The 16827-nt window shown below is 39.2% G+C and overlaps 1 protein-coding gene across 3 annotated transcripts in view; it reads right to left on the bottom strand.

Annotated features, from left to right (window-relative positions):
* The window catches only part of Dora (Dorado), an 82180-nt gene that overhangs the window by 47276 nt on the left and 18077 nt on the right, over positions 1 to 16827 (bottom strand). For all 3 annotated transcript variants that reach the window (XM_067105006.1, XM_067105007.1, XM_067105008.1), the window contains exons 7-12: positions 16447 to 16642; positions 13730 to 13979; positions 3692 to 4806; positions 2912 to 3107; positions 520 to 668; positions 214 to 366 (exon numbers count right to left, since the gene is read on the bottom strand). In XM_067105006.1, the coding sequence (XP_066961107.1) occupies positions 214 to 366; positions 520 to 668; positions 2912 to 3107; positions 3692 to 4806; positions 13730 to 13979; positions 16447 to 16642 (2059 nt within the window). The remainder of the gene's footprint in view (positions 1 to 213; positions 367 to 519; positions 669 to 2911; positions 3108 to 3691; positions 4807 to 13729; positions 13980 to 16446; positions 16643 to 16827) is intronic.

The following is a 16827-nucleotide window of genomic DNA, read 5'->3' as shown; positions in this document are numbered from 1 at the left end:
ACTTCCAAATGTAACAGTTCATATCAGCCCCTAATTAAGTTTTCATAGTTTTATTCTCCTGGATGGTAATGAAATTTTTGTCTTGTTTCTGTACTATTAAGACCTGCCCTATGAAAGTTCAATATTTTGACACACAGGCCTGGTTAAACTACTAAATAATAACCTGTACTAATAAACATAAGAATGTTACAAGTGAAGATGACCCCTCCTTACCTGACTAGGAGCATTGTTGACATAATATGTTGGTAAGGATGGCGCTTTGTACATCTGATGCACTTCTTTATCTAATAGCTTGTCCATAATACGTGCCAATCGGTCTTGATCATCCTTGTAGTGGGTGAGGAGGGTCAATGCCAGTTCCCCTCTCTGTAAAGACAATTGTAAATTTGTCAAATTCTGAGGATAAAGAATAACTGCTCATCAACTACAATAATCAGTTATCTACAAGATAGCAATGTTTTCTATCTGATATGACTCACCATCATGCAATCAAAACACAAATCCCTTATCCTGCCTCACCTGTCTTCTAGTAGCTTCACAAAGAAGAGGATGATCAGCCTCCGAAACATTTGCTTTCATACCGATAGCCGCAACAGATGCATCAAAGCCAAGAGCCTCATCCTGTGGCTGACGATAATTCTGGCCTCCTATAGAACTTCTACTATTTCCTAGAAAATTAATTTTAATTGATAGTAAAAATAATAGAAACAATATTTTGGTGGTAAAGTTTAAAATTAAATTTCATATTCATACCCATTAAATACTCAGCAGGAGATAATGTAGTCTTTATTCCGAAGTACAGGTATGCATTGACTTACGAAGGGGTTAGGCTCTTGCATGCATGTCAAAAGTTGGAGTTTGACATAAGTCGGCTTGCAATTCAGTCTACAGGTATGTATAGGCTACCCCACAGCATGACTCCTTTCACCTACAGCCTACCATGGTTTTATCACCATGAGTATACAGTCATACCCTGAACTTGTGCAATTCAAGTTGCACAAATTCACAGACACACAGACTTTTCACTGGAACCTAACTAATTGTCACACACGAGTTTTTCACAGACACACGAAAATTTGCAAATCCCCAAGAAACCTTGCAAAAGTGTTTGTTAAATTTTTTATGTACTTTATAAGTTTTCAAGCTTTTGTGTGTAAATTAAGTAACATTAATAAACAATAATTCTCTCTCTCTTTTTACTGAGAGGAAAGAATTTTTATCGTACTGTACAGGTATACTGTATGTTTATCTGTTTTGTATGATGAATAAATGATTTACCTAATAATAAGTATCAATTTTCAAATCTTAATAATAATAATAATAATAATAATTATATATTATTTTTGCATAGGAAATGAAATATTTTATCCTTTTCTTTTATGAATTCATAAAAACTATCAACAAACTTTCTTTCTGCCCCTCCTGTTACCGAAACTTTATGCAAACTGAATCTTCTTTTGAACCATCCAGTACTTACGATGAATTCTTGATACTCATCACCTGCATGTTCTTTAGGAGTCTAAAACAGACTTCTAGCCTTTGCCTGGATGGTAATAAGGCTTAATGGTGTTCGTTTTTTAATCTGGTCTTCTATCCACATCATTTATAACTTCCATTTTGTGGATCAGCCCTTGCCTTTGCTTTGTAATTACAATAGAGCTCACTAAAGCAAAACCTTTTCACACCTTCACATATGCGTTCTCAACCCTCAAGAATTATCGACACTGTTGAACATGGAAGTTCTAGTTCACATAAATTTTCTTGCCTTTTTGGCTGGCCAAATTGCTGACAATGAAAGTGGCCCTTCTGTCTACATACTGCAACTTAATAAAAACTTTTTAAATAGTAAAGGAAGCGCAACTGACAGCTAATGTTCTCGAGAGTGTTGAGAGAGAGAAACGATGTTTAGAATTAGCCAGCAACTTGCCAGGACAGCCTCTTGTTACCAGAGCAGCCGTAACTAGCGAGAAATAAAAGCAGGAGATGTGTGCATGTACATGCATGCTAAGCGGGCCACAAACTATCAAACATGTTGATTGTACACTAGTACAGACAGCAGCTGGCGTACAATTAAATGTCCTAAACATTTTAACTGGATAAATGTCAAACTTAGTCAGTCCTTCCAACCTAGCTATACAGTGGACCACCGCCTATTCATGGCTTCACCTATTCGAGGATTACTCTGTGGAACACATATGCACATTCTTCGCAGAAAATTTGCCTTTTCGCAGTACAGTATTTTTCAGAAAGAAATTTCACAAATTACTTTATTTTCATATAATTTTCATGATTAAATGCACTTTTTGTGATAAAACTATTAAAACACTAAGGTATAAGAATTTTTAGAAGGTTTTATGGTATTTTGAACTATCAAAATAGGTAGTTATAAGCATTTTTAGAGGAGTTTTAAGTATTCACGGATTTGAGCTATTCACAAGGGGTAGTGGTACTCATCCCCCACAAATACCTGTGGTCGACTGTACATTCTTAAATCTTAAATTTTTAACTGTATGCTCATACGCCAGGCTGGATAAACATGTTTGAAAGCGTGTGTCCTGCTTTACACTCATCGCTGGGCCTGCTATTTTAAAGTGCTGCTTGCTGCACGATGATTTGTAATTTTGTTTATTTTTTATTTTTCCTATTTTCGTAAATTTTTTTTCTACTGTCGTAAACACAGATTGTCCCAAGTCGCATCCATTTTAAGGCGATGCCTATCTGTAACAAAACTGAGGAACTACGCTGCAAGTGCAAGCATACAGAATAGATCAAGCATGTACATTCATACAAAAAATATTATGTGACAATGTTTTCTGTATCTCTGCAAGAAAGTAAATGATTTTTCTTGTATTAACTGCTGTACATCATGAAGCTATTTTATAGAAAATGCATCAAAATTGCTACAACTCACCAGCAATGACTAGAGCATCAAAGAGAAAGGAGGCCAGCATAAGGGGTAAGAGAGCCTCTCCTCGTGTCTTTAGTTGTCCAGAGCGGATTTTCTCAGCCTTATCTCTTATTACAGCTAATTCTAAGGGGCCGAGTGGTAACCGTTTCAAAAGAGACACCAGATCGCTTTCTTGGTTGGCCAACTTCACCTCCAAAGGCTAAGGAACAGGAAAAAAAAAATTTCAATGGACTATTGTTACTTTAAAACTGTTACAATAGTTAAATGTTCTTTGTAACACTTAGAGAACAACAATACATTTTATTAAAAGGAAACATTTACAACAATACGGTAAAAAACGTAAGAAGAACACAGTTAATATGCAATAAGTGCACAACAATTCAAGTGTTTACAACTATTTAACAATGAAATAAAAATTAAATAATCATGTTCAATAATACTGGGAACAATTTACTTTTCAGAAGGCAAAATCTATATTGATAAACATCCTAACTCAAACTGGAATTCTATTAAAATTTATGCCAATCAAACAACTGACTTTACCAGCATAAAGACATTAAAAGACCACATCATGAGGTATGGTGCTCTTTAGAAAACATCTTCAATTTCTAACAATTCCCATAATGGCTCTATGCAATACTGATCAACATACTTTTATACTTTTATTTATATATGCATAATTAGGAGGATAACCTGTAATAGCTTCAAATTATAAATCTTTAATTCACTGTGTACTTCATATTTCACTTAGTATGAATAAAAACTGACTGAAGCATCTCTTACCTTGGTAGAAGCTGGTGGCCTAGCCATTTCCAGACCAAACATGGCTACCTGGAATGCTAGATGGGTATTATCGGGGTTTTCTGCCAACACAGTGCAGAGAAAGGCACATTTTCCCAGGGTAGCAGAGGCTAAGCATGTCAGCTGATGACATGCTGGATTGACCTTTTTGCGCTTCCCTTTGCTGGGTGGTGGGGGTAACTCCACCATAAGATTTGGAGGGTTCATTAGCAACTCGCGCGCTAGTTGTACTGCAAGTCCTGAGGCCTCTTGTAAATGTCCATGAGCATGGAGTCCCTCAGCACGAGCAAATAAGATTTCTAAAGGATCTTCCAATTTTTTCAGATTACTAAATATCTCGGATCCTCTTTCATCACTCCCACCCTCCCCTACACTAACTGCGTCCCCTACAGCATTGGAATTGTTAAGATACATATCAGAATCATCAACCCCACGTTGCTCTCTAGGCCGCTGGCCCCGGCTACCTCCTCGACTTCTAAGATTTCTGGGCGGATCAGCTATACCTGACCAATCAGAGTCAGCACCGCCTTCATCAGGGGAAGACTTGTCACGGTCATCTCTTGACTGGCCAAGGGCTGCTACCAAACCAAGGGCTGGCATGGGCCGCTCTTCTCTTGAGCTCTGACGGGAAACTTGACCAGAATCCACTTGCTCAGGGGACCTCTGGTCTGGAGGAGAATCACTATCTCTACCAAGGTCATTGTCACAAAATCCTTCACTACTAACACTACTACTTCTATGGCCACTGTATCTGGGACCAGATAAAACACCACTAGCAGCTAAATTATCATGGTCAGCCACATTTCCAGGACTGATCAGCAAACGACGTTCAGCCGAGCGCTTCGGTCCTGCATGTGAGGTGGGATTTCTGGGGTGTGGAGCAGAGATGGGAGCTGCTTGAGATTCATGCCGAGAGTCATGTCTAAAGCACATCACAGGGCAATAGTAACGTGAAGTAGTTTGAGAGTATGTGACCCCTGGTAGTGGATAGTCACTCCAATCTAAAAAACAAGCTTCTATAGACGGTTTAAACCCAGGGAATACATCACTATCAGTGCCCCTTTTGTTACTCCCAGTGCTGCCTCCACTAGCTGCTTCTGTAACAGATAACAATGCTATTAATATGAAACACTTATTCTATCTTTTATATCACTTAGCTACAAATAAAAGCAAACTTTTTATTCATCACATACAAAATAACAGTTTTGGACTAAATCTATTAAAACTACTAAAAACTGAATGAGTCTGTGAATATTATTTCACTGTTCGGATGTCTGACCTAACCACAGAGCTAAAAAACTTTACACTCTTACAGGACTTGCAAAAAGATCTGCTTTGACAATTTTATTTTTTCATTTCAATTTACATGAAATGACGTTTTTATAATAAAGTAAAGTTTTATATATACTTACCAAGTAACTAAATAGCTATTAGTTCACTTTACACGGCAGCTTGAATTCAAAATTTCGCAGGTAACACTTCGCACATCTGTGCAGGTGACCAGTTCCGCCCACTAAAGGAATATTAGTAATGACTTTAGCAGATAACCTCAATCTGTTCATGCCTTATGTCCATCAGCAGGGAGGAGGGTGGGCTCCGATCATTGACAGGTGGGATATGTGGACATATTGTAGTCCAAAAATATTATGTAATGAATATGAAAATAGAAAAAACTGCTAGCATTGAAAACCAATGCTTGCCGTCACCATCAGCTAAGAGAGCTACTGGGATAGTCTCTGGTAGGTGCTCATCTTAACTCGTAGTGGGGTGGCGGTATAGCCAAGGGTCGCCTCCTACTTAGTGGGAACTTTGTAGTGAAGGAAATATTCCCTGGCTAGCAAAGCATGATAGATGCTCGCCCTTGCCCTGGGCGTAGCACCAAAATCAAAGCCAGACAACATTGTCACCTTCACTTAAATAAAACCACAACCCATCCACTGAGGGTGGTGGATGCTTCAGGTACAATGTACCCCCGGGCTCTGCAAAAAGCTCGACACCTTATTACAAAGTGACGAGACAGTAGGAAAAAACAATCCTATGCTTCCTCCCGCGATACCATGCCAGTCACTAGAAATGGTCTCAAGGCACACAAAGATTCAACGCTGTTTAACTTCCATTAAAAATAGTGAGGCACGAAGAACGATTACATTCCCAGTAGTTCAAAGGCAGAATGGACGTACGGGCATAAAATGTATGCAAGCTAAAGAGGTAGAGGCTATCATGATGTCTTTAGCTTTACTTAAAAGAAGGCAAACTTCTCTCTTAATTCTGAGTGTGCCCCAAGTTAGAAGTCCATGAGGGCAATATGTTCTAGTCAGTGAATGAAACAGATCTTGCCATATCACCATATAGAAGATGGTACTCTGAAAAACTCAAAAAAGACAGGGACCTCCCTATTCTCCCACAGAGCTGGAGAGGGCTTGAAAGCTTGGAGGATGATTTGGTGTCAGGCTGTAGCTGGCGCCAGAAGCTCTGAGCACCAGTTGAGCTAAGAGCTCGGGACTGGCGGGCGCCCATGGTAGCTAGCAGGTGCTCGTGGGAGCTAGCAGGCACCTGTGGGAGCTAGCGGGTGCCCGTGGGAGCTACCGGGTGCTCATGGGAGCTGGGAGCCAGACGAGCCAGAAGCTTGTGGCTTTGGAAGCTCCATAGCTAGCACAAAACAGTAGCTGACGCCAGATTGTAGCTGTCATCCAGCGAACTGGGCAACAGGCAAGCTAGATGATTGGGATCACTTGAAAAGAAAGCAAGATGCGGCAACAACTATACTTCCAGTAGGGCTATGTGGAATGGAAGTAGAGATGCGGAGGACAAATATAATTCCAGTAGGACTAAGTAGAATAGAAGTAAAGGACAAATGAGCCTGAAAGCTAAGAAGGAAGAGGCTGCACTGATGTCCTTGACTTTCACTTAAGAGGCAAAATATTTCCTTAAGCATTTAAAAAATAAGCCCTTTCTGGATGTGATCTTCGATTCTGTTCAAGTAAAAACCCAAAAGCTGTAGCTGGCCAGAAGGTTCTCTCTTCTTTAGTTAATGATGTCCGTTGATCCTCGTTATGGTTAAAAATCCCAGAGTAAACCAGGAAAAAAGCATCTCCCTGTGAAAATACCTTCTCTAAACGATGACTTTGATCTCACTAGTGTGCCCTAGTTTAAGCCAGAGGTCACTCGTATGGGTGTCTTCTGCATAAGGTTGCTGAGAAGAGGAATGCAGGGGATCAAAACAAGACTCGTCAGTCATTCAGAATACATCCAGGCTCCAGAAGACCGGATTCCTTCATCGCTTGGACGCATCAAAGGCTAGGCCCCAGTGTTTAAGCACTTAGTTAAGCACAGATCAAGACCCTTACTGATGGAGTACGAAAGATGTAGATCTCTTCAGGTACAGAAGGGGTATCCAAAAATGGGCCATAGATGTCTCCAAGAAGCGGGTAGAGACTGCCCACTTAGAATGGCAGGCAGGGCTAGGAGAATGACCTCTGCAACCACACTAGTTTAAGCAATACGACAAGCAGAAAAGCCTTGTACTGGTGATTTCTGGAGCTTTGAAGATTCCTTGAGGTGGAAAATAGGAACATAGATGGTCTGCCCCAAGGACTCCATAGTTCCCGCCAGACCAGGGGACGTAAGGAAGTACCGGCTCTCAGTTTGTCTACAAGAACTTTAGATGACTTGAATGAAATTGATCTGACCTGTTAACAGTAGTGGTTCTCTTGCTTGGAGAGAAAATGAGAAAGAAAATGAGCCATTCTCCTCTATGTACATAAGCTAGGAATGAAATCTCGTCTAGAGAGAACTACCGCAGTCCAGGTGTAAACTAAGGTCAAGAAGCACTGAAGCTCCCAAGAGAAATGCTGACAGCTCTCTAACATATGTGAGAGAGAGCCATCATCCCGGGAGCATGACCGAGAAAGTTAACCCATGGGTTCCTCGACCAAGATCCAAGGTGAAAAGCAGAAGTTTAGGTCCAGGCTTGGAGGAAAAAGGGAGTTCCCTACTTCATCTATGTATGTACAGCCACCATTGCAGGTCCGACTCATATGAAGTCTGTCTAACTTGACTAACATCTTGGTGGACAACAGAGTACCCAGAACAGTAGACTCATCCAATAATGTTCCAAGAAAGAAGAAAAAAAGGGGCAATATTTGTGGACTGTTTGAAACAAGCAGAGATTCTCTAGGCAGATGGAAAGCCTGAAAATTCTGCAAGTTGAGACTGAGATTCAAGAAGCTGACTCTTGCAATGGAGACTGTGTTATGAGGAAGAGGTGATATAGGGCAAAAATAACAGGGCTGATTGCGGCTGTGTCACTCTCACAGTAGAAAAGGAGCACCAGAGTTCTCTCTTCTTGAAATTCCAGAGGAAAGAGTGGAAAGCTGTAAAACCCATCTCAACTGTCCTTGTCTGTACAGGACAGGACTATGAGACAATCCAAGGCGATGTCTCTTGGAGAACACTTGGGAGTCTTCTATCTTCTTAGCCCATGCTCCTGCTGCTAGTCAAGAAAAAAACCTTTTACCTCAAAATCTTGACAAGATCCCCAACAAGGTCTTGTTCCATCGAAGCACCAGAGGGAGCTAATTCCAAAGATACTTGCCTTGCTCCCTTTTCAACAAAGTTAAACTTCCAACTCCCTGAGGGACTTCTTGGAGGACGAAGAAAAAATGCCAGAAGAGGGAGAGTCCTTCAACACGCTCAAAATTCAGGACACAAAAGTCCCTGTCTGCAAAGGGCAGGACTCTCAGACACTAACTGTCACTAAAAAGGGGGCAACGTCGACTCGTCTTGAACCCTAGGCAAAGGTGGGACCAAGTGAAGGGAGCCAAAACATTGTTGAGTGGTCTGTACGGAGCTCAGAGGTGGGATTCTGATACTGAAGAGTTGGCACCTTGATTGGAGACTGGTGCTGGCCACCTGAAGAGTTGGCACCTTGATTGGAGACTGGTGCTGGCCACCTGAAAAGCTGGAGCCAGGCATTCAATTGGAGACAGGCACTAAAGAAAGAAAAACAGTGTTCTTAGCAAAGATGGGTGCCAAGTGCTAAAGAGGAATTGACCAGGTGCTCAGGAAGACATCAATTTGACGAGATGATAACACTACACATCTATCATGACGCCTTTCCAGTGGCTGTCTAACACTACACATCCTTCAAGACGCCTTCCCAGTGGCTGTTTGCCGATACCTGGGAATGTACTACAGGTTTGACTGGGGGGCGACTACCTGTGGGCAAACCCCACCGACCTCTCTTGGACTTCCGGTATGCCTCCTCCCAGGTTTAGGGGAGTCTGACAGGGACCTTCGTCTAAGAGAATCATCAGAACGAGCAACCACCTCTACTACACTTCCACCAAGAAACCTTTTCAGTGGCTGTCTGTCGATACCTGGGACTGTGCAACAGGTTCAACAGAGGGGGCAGCTACCTGGGGGACTTCCCACCAGCCTCCATTGGACTTTCAGTATGACTCCTCCCAGGTCTAGGAGAGTATGACAGTGACTTAGGTCTAGGAGAACCGGCGGGCCGGATAATCACCTCCTCCACTGCACAACACTCACTTGCAAGGTTAATTTTCTGTTAACCCAGACACAAGACTGGTAATGGTATGGGAAGGAAGCTAGGGAGACAGGCGCGGAAGCCAGTGGATAAACACATATGGCTAGTAGAAGGAGAGAAAAAAGGGTATGTCAGCTTTGTACATGCCTGGCTGACTGCTACAGTTGGCCCCTGTGGGCGCACTTGGGTGTTCAGGCGCTTAGGTTGCACAAAGCACGAGTTGGCGCCAGATGGTAGGAGTCGCCTGTGGGCGCTCGGGTGCTTTTGGGAGCCTGTGGCTGCTCAGAGCACGAGTTGGCGCCAGATGGTAGATGGTACCAGTGGGCGCTATCTAGCGGTCATATCATGACCTGGCGTTTGGCTGAAGTGGGCGCCAGTGGCTGCTGCTGGTTACTGGAAGTGTGGAACGTGCACGATCTGCACATCAACCTATGTGCATGTTATCCTTGCACAGGAGAAATAAGAAACTTCTCCGGAAAAAAAAAAAGGTACAATTTCATAAATGTACTGAGGAAGTGAGTACCCTACACAATATAATGACGAGGCAAATACTGGGACCGATTCTCGGCTGACGAAAAGTGTCGTAACTTGTTACTTGTTGACACTTATCTAGGTCTCACACCACTTCCAAAGTGTTTGCAGGACCTCCATTATTCATCAGAAATATTGCCCTGAGCATGCATCATCACACGGCATGTTCCACATTCACTGTGTGATATTCCATATCACAGCATTGATAAACAAAAAAGTTTAAAGTTCGTTTGAAAGGCTTCAAATCCTCAAACTACCTCAGCTCAAGAGGAAGCTTGCTATAAAATCTATGAGCTGCAAAATAAGCACCCTTCTCTCCTTACTATTTTCTGCCCTTACACTTTCAATTCTCTGCAAGAGAAAATGTAAGGGTTAAGGTAACATTATTTACCGATGGCTAGCAAGTCTACTAGGTTCAATACACAAACATAAAATACAAATCTTTGGCCTAGAGGAATGACGAAACATCCAAGAATTACTTTTAAGGCAATTATATAACGACGGCTTGTGAACAGTCTACGCCCTGTAAACTCCACTGATGTAAAAATTTGGACTAAAGGAATGGCATAAGATGCAAGACTTACTTTTAGGGCAAAACTACATCGGCTGCTCGCAAGTAGCCTAGGCAAAAGAAAAAAAAGTTCGCCTGTATTAGCCTAAAAGAATGACGAAACATTCAAGAATTACATTAAGGCAAATAATCAGTGGCTAGCGAGTGCCTATGCCCGGAAAACAGCATACTGACGGCTTGCAAGTAATCTGCGTAAGGTGCAAGAATCGCATATGAGGGCAAAATTTCATCGGCAGCACAAAAGTAGCAAAGGCAAAAAAAGTTTTGCCTGGATTACCCTAAAAGAATGACAAAACATTGAAGAATTACTTTTAAAGCAATTATAACGGTGGCTTGCGAGTGCCAAAGCTGGGAAAAACCATTTGAAAATTGATTTTAAGGCAAAATTTTACCAGAGGCTTGCAAGTAATCTAGACCTGGTAAACGAAACAGAATGAAAAAGATTTAGCATAAAGGAATGGCACAACAAATACAAGGATTACTCAAGGGCAGAGTTATTATCGGTGGCTCGCTAGCCTAGATGTAAACAAAAGACTTTTAGACAAAGTTCTGATAATGAATCTACTTAATAACAAAAACAAGGAAAAACTCACCCTGAGATTTCATGAAGGTTACTTATAGGCATTCCAGTGGATGTGTACACCACTGAAATCCAGATATACATCCGGAAAATAATGAATACAGCTGCCGCTATACTCGGTGTTTGCCTGAGCACGGCAAGAACAGATTGGGGTTTTCTGCTAGTGTCGTTCCTAATATTCCCGCTAGTGGGCGGAACTGGTCACCTACACAGATGTGCGAAATTTCACCCGCGAAAATTTGAATTCAAGCTGCCATGTAAAGCGAACTAATAGCAATGTAATTACTTGGTAATATAAAAAACAAATTTATGAATATTCTCATATGATTTCCTTGGCTGATTTGATGTTAGTTTACGTGTGGAAACTTTTTGTAAAACATATTTAACTGTTAGTGGTGACCTGAACTCTCTGCACATACAGACTGGGTCATGTGGGACATTCATCAAATATCTTCAGCTTAAACAGAGGATACCAATCCAAACGAAAAGATAAATTAAATTTGACCATCCTTTCGGTACGATGAACGCCATAATTCAAAAATGGGCTTGAGAAAGTTTTTAATGCCAAAGCACTGAAAATGACCTCAAAACTTGATATAAAAAATATGTTTTTGAAGTAAAACCAATTAATAAATTAAATTTGACCATCCTTTCAGTATGATGAATGCCATAATTCGAAAATGGGCTTGGGAAAGTTGTTAATACCAAAGCACTGAAAATAACTTCAAAACTTGATATAAAAATATGTTTTTGAAATAAAACCAATTTCTATTCAACCCTGTTACAGTAATCAAGATGTAACAAAGCCCAAGTCACACCACCTTGATAGGTCTTGAAAGATTAAAAATCAGAAAAGGGAGAGACAGGAGGAGCAGATAACAAGACTAGAATATCCATTCTTGAGGAGACAAGATTATGACGATAAGAACACATTCAAGAAGGAAAAACTTCATCAGTCAAGAAAATATGTGCATGCAGTGGAGACCGGATATGTTCGACATCCCTCAAGCGACTAATTCTTGACAGGGATGTGATATCATGGAGGAGGAAGCCTTATCAGATGAAAACTTTAGATTTGACAGCCTTGATACCAGTGTAAATATATCACTACCATGAAACCAGATAATCAGGCTTGAAGAAATGTTGAGTGAGAAATGGATTCAAGGATTGCTTTGTCTTTGTTTTGCTTTCTTTCTTTTTTTTTTTAAAAACAGCCAAGGTGTTGTATTTATCACAAAATGAGGATATCCCACCTTCAGAGGGACAGACAAATAGGAAACATTACACAGTGTATATAAGTTTTACCTAACACACTCTTACTCAAACTTACCCTTTATTCTTGAAGACTGGATGTAAATATGTCAACTGTTTTATACGATTAATAAATATATACCTTTCAGAGAATTACACTGATCAATTAGATTTATCTTTTAAAAATATTTATCTGTAAAAAGTAATTGTTGAGATTAAAACGGACATATTTTCTAGGAAAAAATAAATTTAGTTTTACAAGTATATGCAGAAACAACTAAAGGGGAATATGGTACACAGAAAAGTTGGGGTGCTTGTGCATGAGTATTTAAGACTGCCTAAAGGGGCATTCTGTAGATGTGGCTTCTGGTATGAGGTGAGATTTATCCTATTCACCCCTGAATCTATCAGTGATATGACTACTACAGGTGAAGGTTTGACGATTGTTGGTGCTATTTTCAAAATATTTTTTCCTTGACGGCTTGAATAAGTTTTGTCATCCAGCAAACCAGCTTGTTTCTACATCTGTAGGACATAGTAGAGGAAGCAATGGTCTCAGCTCAAAGGTTTATAAGTCACAAGAGCAAATGTGGGTCATCAATGTAATATACAAATGAAGAATATGCACAAGAATAAAAGTAGAGATAGAAATACGGGAAAACTTAAAAATGGAGAAAAACATAGGAAAATAGAAAAGATCACCAACTATGGCTCCATAAGAATGATATTCATACAATATTTTATGAGTGCAAGAACCAGACTGATGGGCCGGTTCACACACACAGGGCACTGCAAATGCATGTCATCCAAGGATGACTGCAAGACTTACCATCCCTGCCTACATATGCACACTGAGGCTTAAGTAGATTAATAGTTTTCCCTAATGGCTATGGCTAGCACAAGTACAGGGAAGTCCACATTGTCAGAAGAAAAAAAATCAATTATGCTAAGCAATCAATAAGACAAAGAGCAGTAATTAATGAACAGCTGAGGCAGAAACAGAAAACTGAAGGTAACAACTGTTACTATTAGCTGGTAAACAAAGAAAACCTGATGGGGAAAAAAAGTTGATCTACATTGCTCACTAAAACCAGGCAGAAATGAGCACTAAGTAAGAATTACTTAATGAACAGAAATTATTACATGAACTATTTGACAAATAATATCTGAAAAAGTTTCTACGTACATTAACACATCAATAAACTAACTAAACTCTGAGACCATAAAGTTAAAGACAATTAAATTAACATGTGAAATAATGAAATGAAACAGATAACACAATAGCAGGGAAATCTAGAGTTAATCCTGGAAAGCAAAACCAATTAGAGGTCACACACAGGAATGATGGATCATCCTACAAGATGGATCATCCTACAAGAGAGTTTAGTGACTCAGGCTTAAGTCAAAGTTTTTCTTTTAAAAACGTTTCAAAATCTATAAGTTGGTGTGACTGGGTCCATTTCAAAGATAGTATGGCTAATTTTGATGAGTGGGTTTATAAGAACAAATTTTAGTAAAAAAAAAAAAAAAATTACATACCTTTACTTTTTGCTACTTTTTCAAGAATCTTCAAATGCCAGCCTTTAAACTGCACCATTAGCTGATCGCGTTCTTTTGGGGAGAGAGCTGGGTTGAGTGCTGCCAAACGCCACAGGATAACAATCTCATCACAGAGAGATGAGCAAGCGTACTGGCTGCCATGGCTATTGGAATTCATATTATTCTTCCCACCATGTCCAGAGCTTCCCATATGTAATGCCACTTTTGTATTCACCCACCACACCAGTATCTTTGGAAAAAATTAAGATCTTTCAGTTTCTCTTTCAAAAAGAAACAGCAGAAAATTACAATCATTTTCTATACCATAATACTCTGCAATTTTTAAACTTCAGTAAATAAAAATTTACAATTAAAGCATGAAATACTTCAATGACAGTATTTCACGATAAACAAAACCTTGCACAACATGCCTTCTCTTATAGTTGTTAGTCAACTTAAGTTCCTTAAAAACTTCAAATCAGTTCACACTGCACATTAACTATGTAATCACATCTACCTTGAGGACAACCCATTTGGGTGTGCTCTATTAGGCTATTTGCTTTTACTTTTCGTTCCTTCTCTTACAATATACATGTAAAAAGCAGACAAAATTTGATAAACGAATGTGGTATGGAAGATTGAAAACTCCTATGAAGCTTTAAACTCGCTAACTGGTCCCAGTTCCTGATCTAAAAACATTCATGATTTTCTCTTTCTACTTTATATAATATCTTGAACATTACACTTAGTTTGTCATGTTATTTTTCCTTTTTACATACCTGTTGTTTCTTCATTAATATATCTATCCACATTACTTTACACTAAACTTTTGTTTGATGAGGTTAACTAACAATGTGTTTAGGTTATATTATTCTCTTAAGATTTCTGTTTAAGTGACTGAATCCCAATTTACTATAATTTTAATAAATGGTACCAAACCCTGGAACCAATTTGTCAGTACTTCCCCTTTAATCCCAACTCAAAGTTTTATCATTCTGTTTATCATAATCATACAGAGCTTTCAGGTCTGATTGTACTTTTTCCCTAACAACAGCCACATGACACCTGATATTACCAATAAAGTGCATCAACTTATTTCAGAAATCACAACAAAGCCCCCCTGACTTGGTGCTGGTCTCAAGACTGGGTAAACAGGGAGGGCTGGAGTTATGAAGGGCGTCCGTCTGTAAAACATCTGCCAAAATCACTTATAAAATGAGGTGTTCAAGACAGAAACAGCTGGAAGATGCTCCATACAAACAACAATCCCAGCTATGGATTAAGAAGAAGAAGAAGAAGAAGAAGAACTCTACTGAGCAACTGTATGCTAAAAAATATATTCAATTTATTTCATCATAGCTTATTCATAAAAAACTTCACAGAAATCCACTGATAACTTTTTGAGAATCTTGTGGACATACAAAAACAAGGCATGCGCAAACAAAACCTGCATCCAGCTTCATTGGTGGTTGCTAGAGGTAATGGGAGAAAAACAAGGTGGAAGGAAAAGTAATTAAAGCTCTAGCCAATTACTGAGTAACAAAAGAATCAGAATAGGATAATCAGATTTGCAACTCAGCTATTCGTTACCCACATCATCAATAACAAAGTACCTGAGGTCTGGAATGTAAATTTACCACACTTTAACATTAGTATGAATATACAGTTGTCATAAATGACAGCTAATGCCTTAGCCTATGAACAAAACTAAACACGAGTCATTCAAGTTTAAAACGTGGACCAAGATAACCCAATTATTGTATTGACAAGTCTCACTAACTTACATGCATACAATTTGGGTGATATGACCAAAATGTAAGCTTGAGAGTTTTAGGCAAGTAAAACCCAATGCTTAACAGCACTGAAAAAGCATGGCTAAAATTTGTGCAAGAAATCTTATTTAGTTCATTAATTTTACTACAAATTACAAAACAGCATGAATCCTCTAAAACTGTTACAATTACAGTTAATATTTTTTGGACTATTTTACAACCAATCCATGAATACTAGTATAAAACAGCAATCTCTAAATTCATAAAAAGCAATGAAAATACAAAAACTATGGGTAGTTATAGTATGACAAAGCAGGAACAACAGATGCTTCTTTGAAGCTTGGTAAAGCAGCTTGGTAAAAGAAGATTAAACTAAAAGTTTTTTTCATACAAATAGTAATAAAATGCAGGTACAGCTTGATAGTTAAAACCATATTTGGAAACTATATCAGTTTTGGAAGGGATTTTTTCATATAAATATCCTATACAAAAACATCTGTAAAGCAGGTTTCTAATACTGTATGAACACATTAACACTTGTTTATCCTCTGTTAAGGATGAACCTGATCTTGGATTTTTATCACAAACTAATAAAATAGTAAACTTAATAAGAATTTTGTAACAAGCATTGAGATGTCTAAACATGTGATGAAAAGTGATGAAATCAGGGAAGCAGAAGATTTGGAAGAGGACAAAGACATGTAATAGGACATAAAGAATTGTGACAATAAGGGATACACAGACATAGACCTAATGGAAAATCAAACAGAAATTGTAAAGTAGGAGAATTCACTATGCATCTAACTCCCTTAAAGGTAAAGCTAACAAAATTTTTGATGCGTACCATACTTTGGACCTAAACAAAGAACTTACACTAAGCAACTATACTGACGACTCTTAAAACTAACAATTTGTCAGAAGTAAAACATAACTTGTCAAAATTACCTTTTCTGTGGCTAAACATTCCTCTGTTATGATTTCAAGGAGAGGTATGGCATTACGGTCATTGCGCCTGAACATTTCGCGAACTATGGACAGAAGATTCCACATTCCTTCAGGCTCGCGGCCCCTCAATGGCCTGAGCAAAGAAGCCCATTCTGCAGCAACAGGAGGGGCTGTGGAACTCAGGTAGTTGACATCACTATTTTAAAAGTAAAGAAGCACATCGTTAATTCAATATGAAGTAGTACATCATGAGCATCATTCTTAACAAAACAATTTGGTTGTCATTGTTAATAACTATGTCCACTCTAAAGTAAGGGCATCAATCAAATGGCAGTCATGTCTCAACTAAGTCTTAATTGTAAGCAGTGCAAGACAATAATT

Source organism: Macrobrachium rosenbergii, chromosome 6 (genome assembly GCF_040412425.1).
Source record: "Macrobrachium rosenbergii isolate ZJJX-2024 chromosome 6, ASM4041242v1, whole genome shotgun sequence".
In the NCBI taxonomy this organism is placed as follows: domain Eukaryota; kingdom Metazoa; phylum Arthropoda; class Malacostraca; order Decapoda; family Palaemonidae; genus Macrobrachium; species Macrobrachium rosenbergii.
The sequence above is the reverse complement of the archived record's forward strand: the minus strand, read 5'-3'. Positions and strand labels throughout refer to the sequence as shown.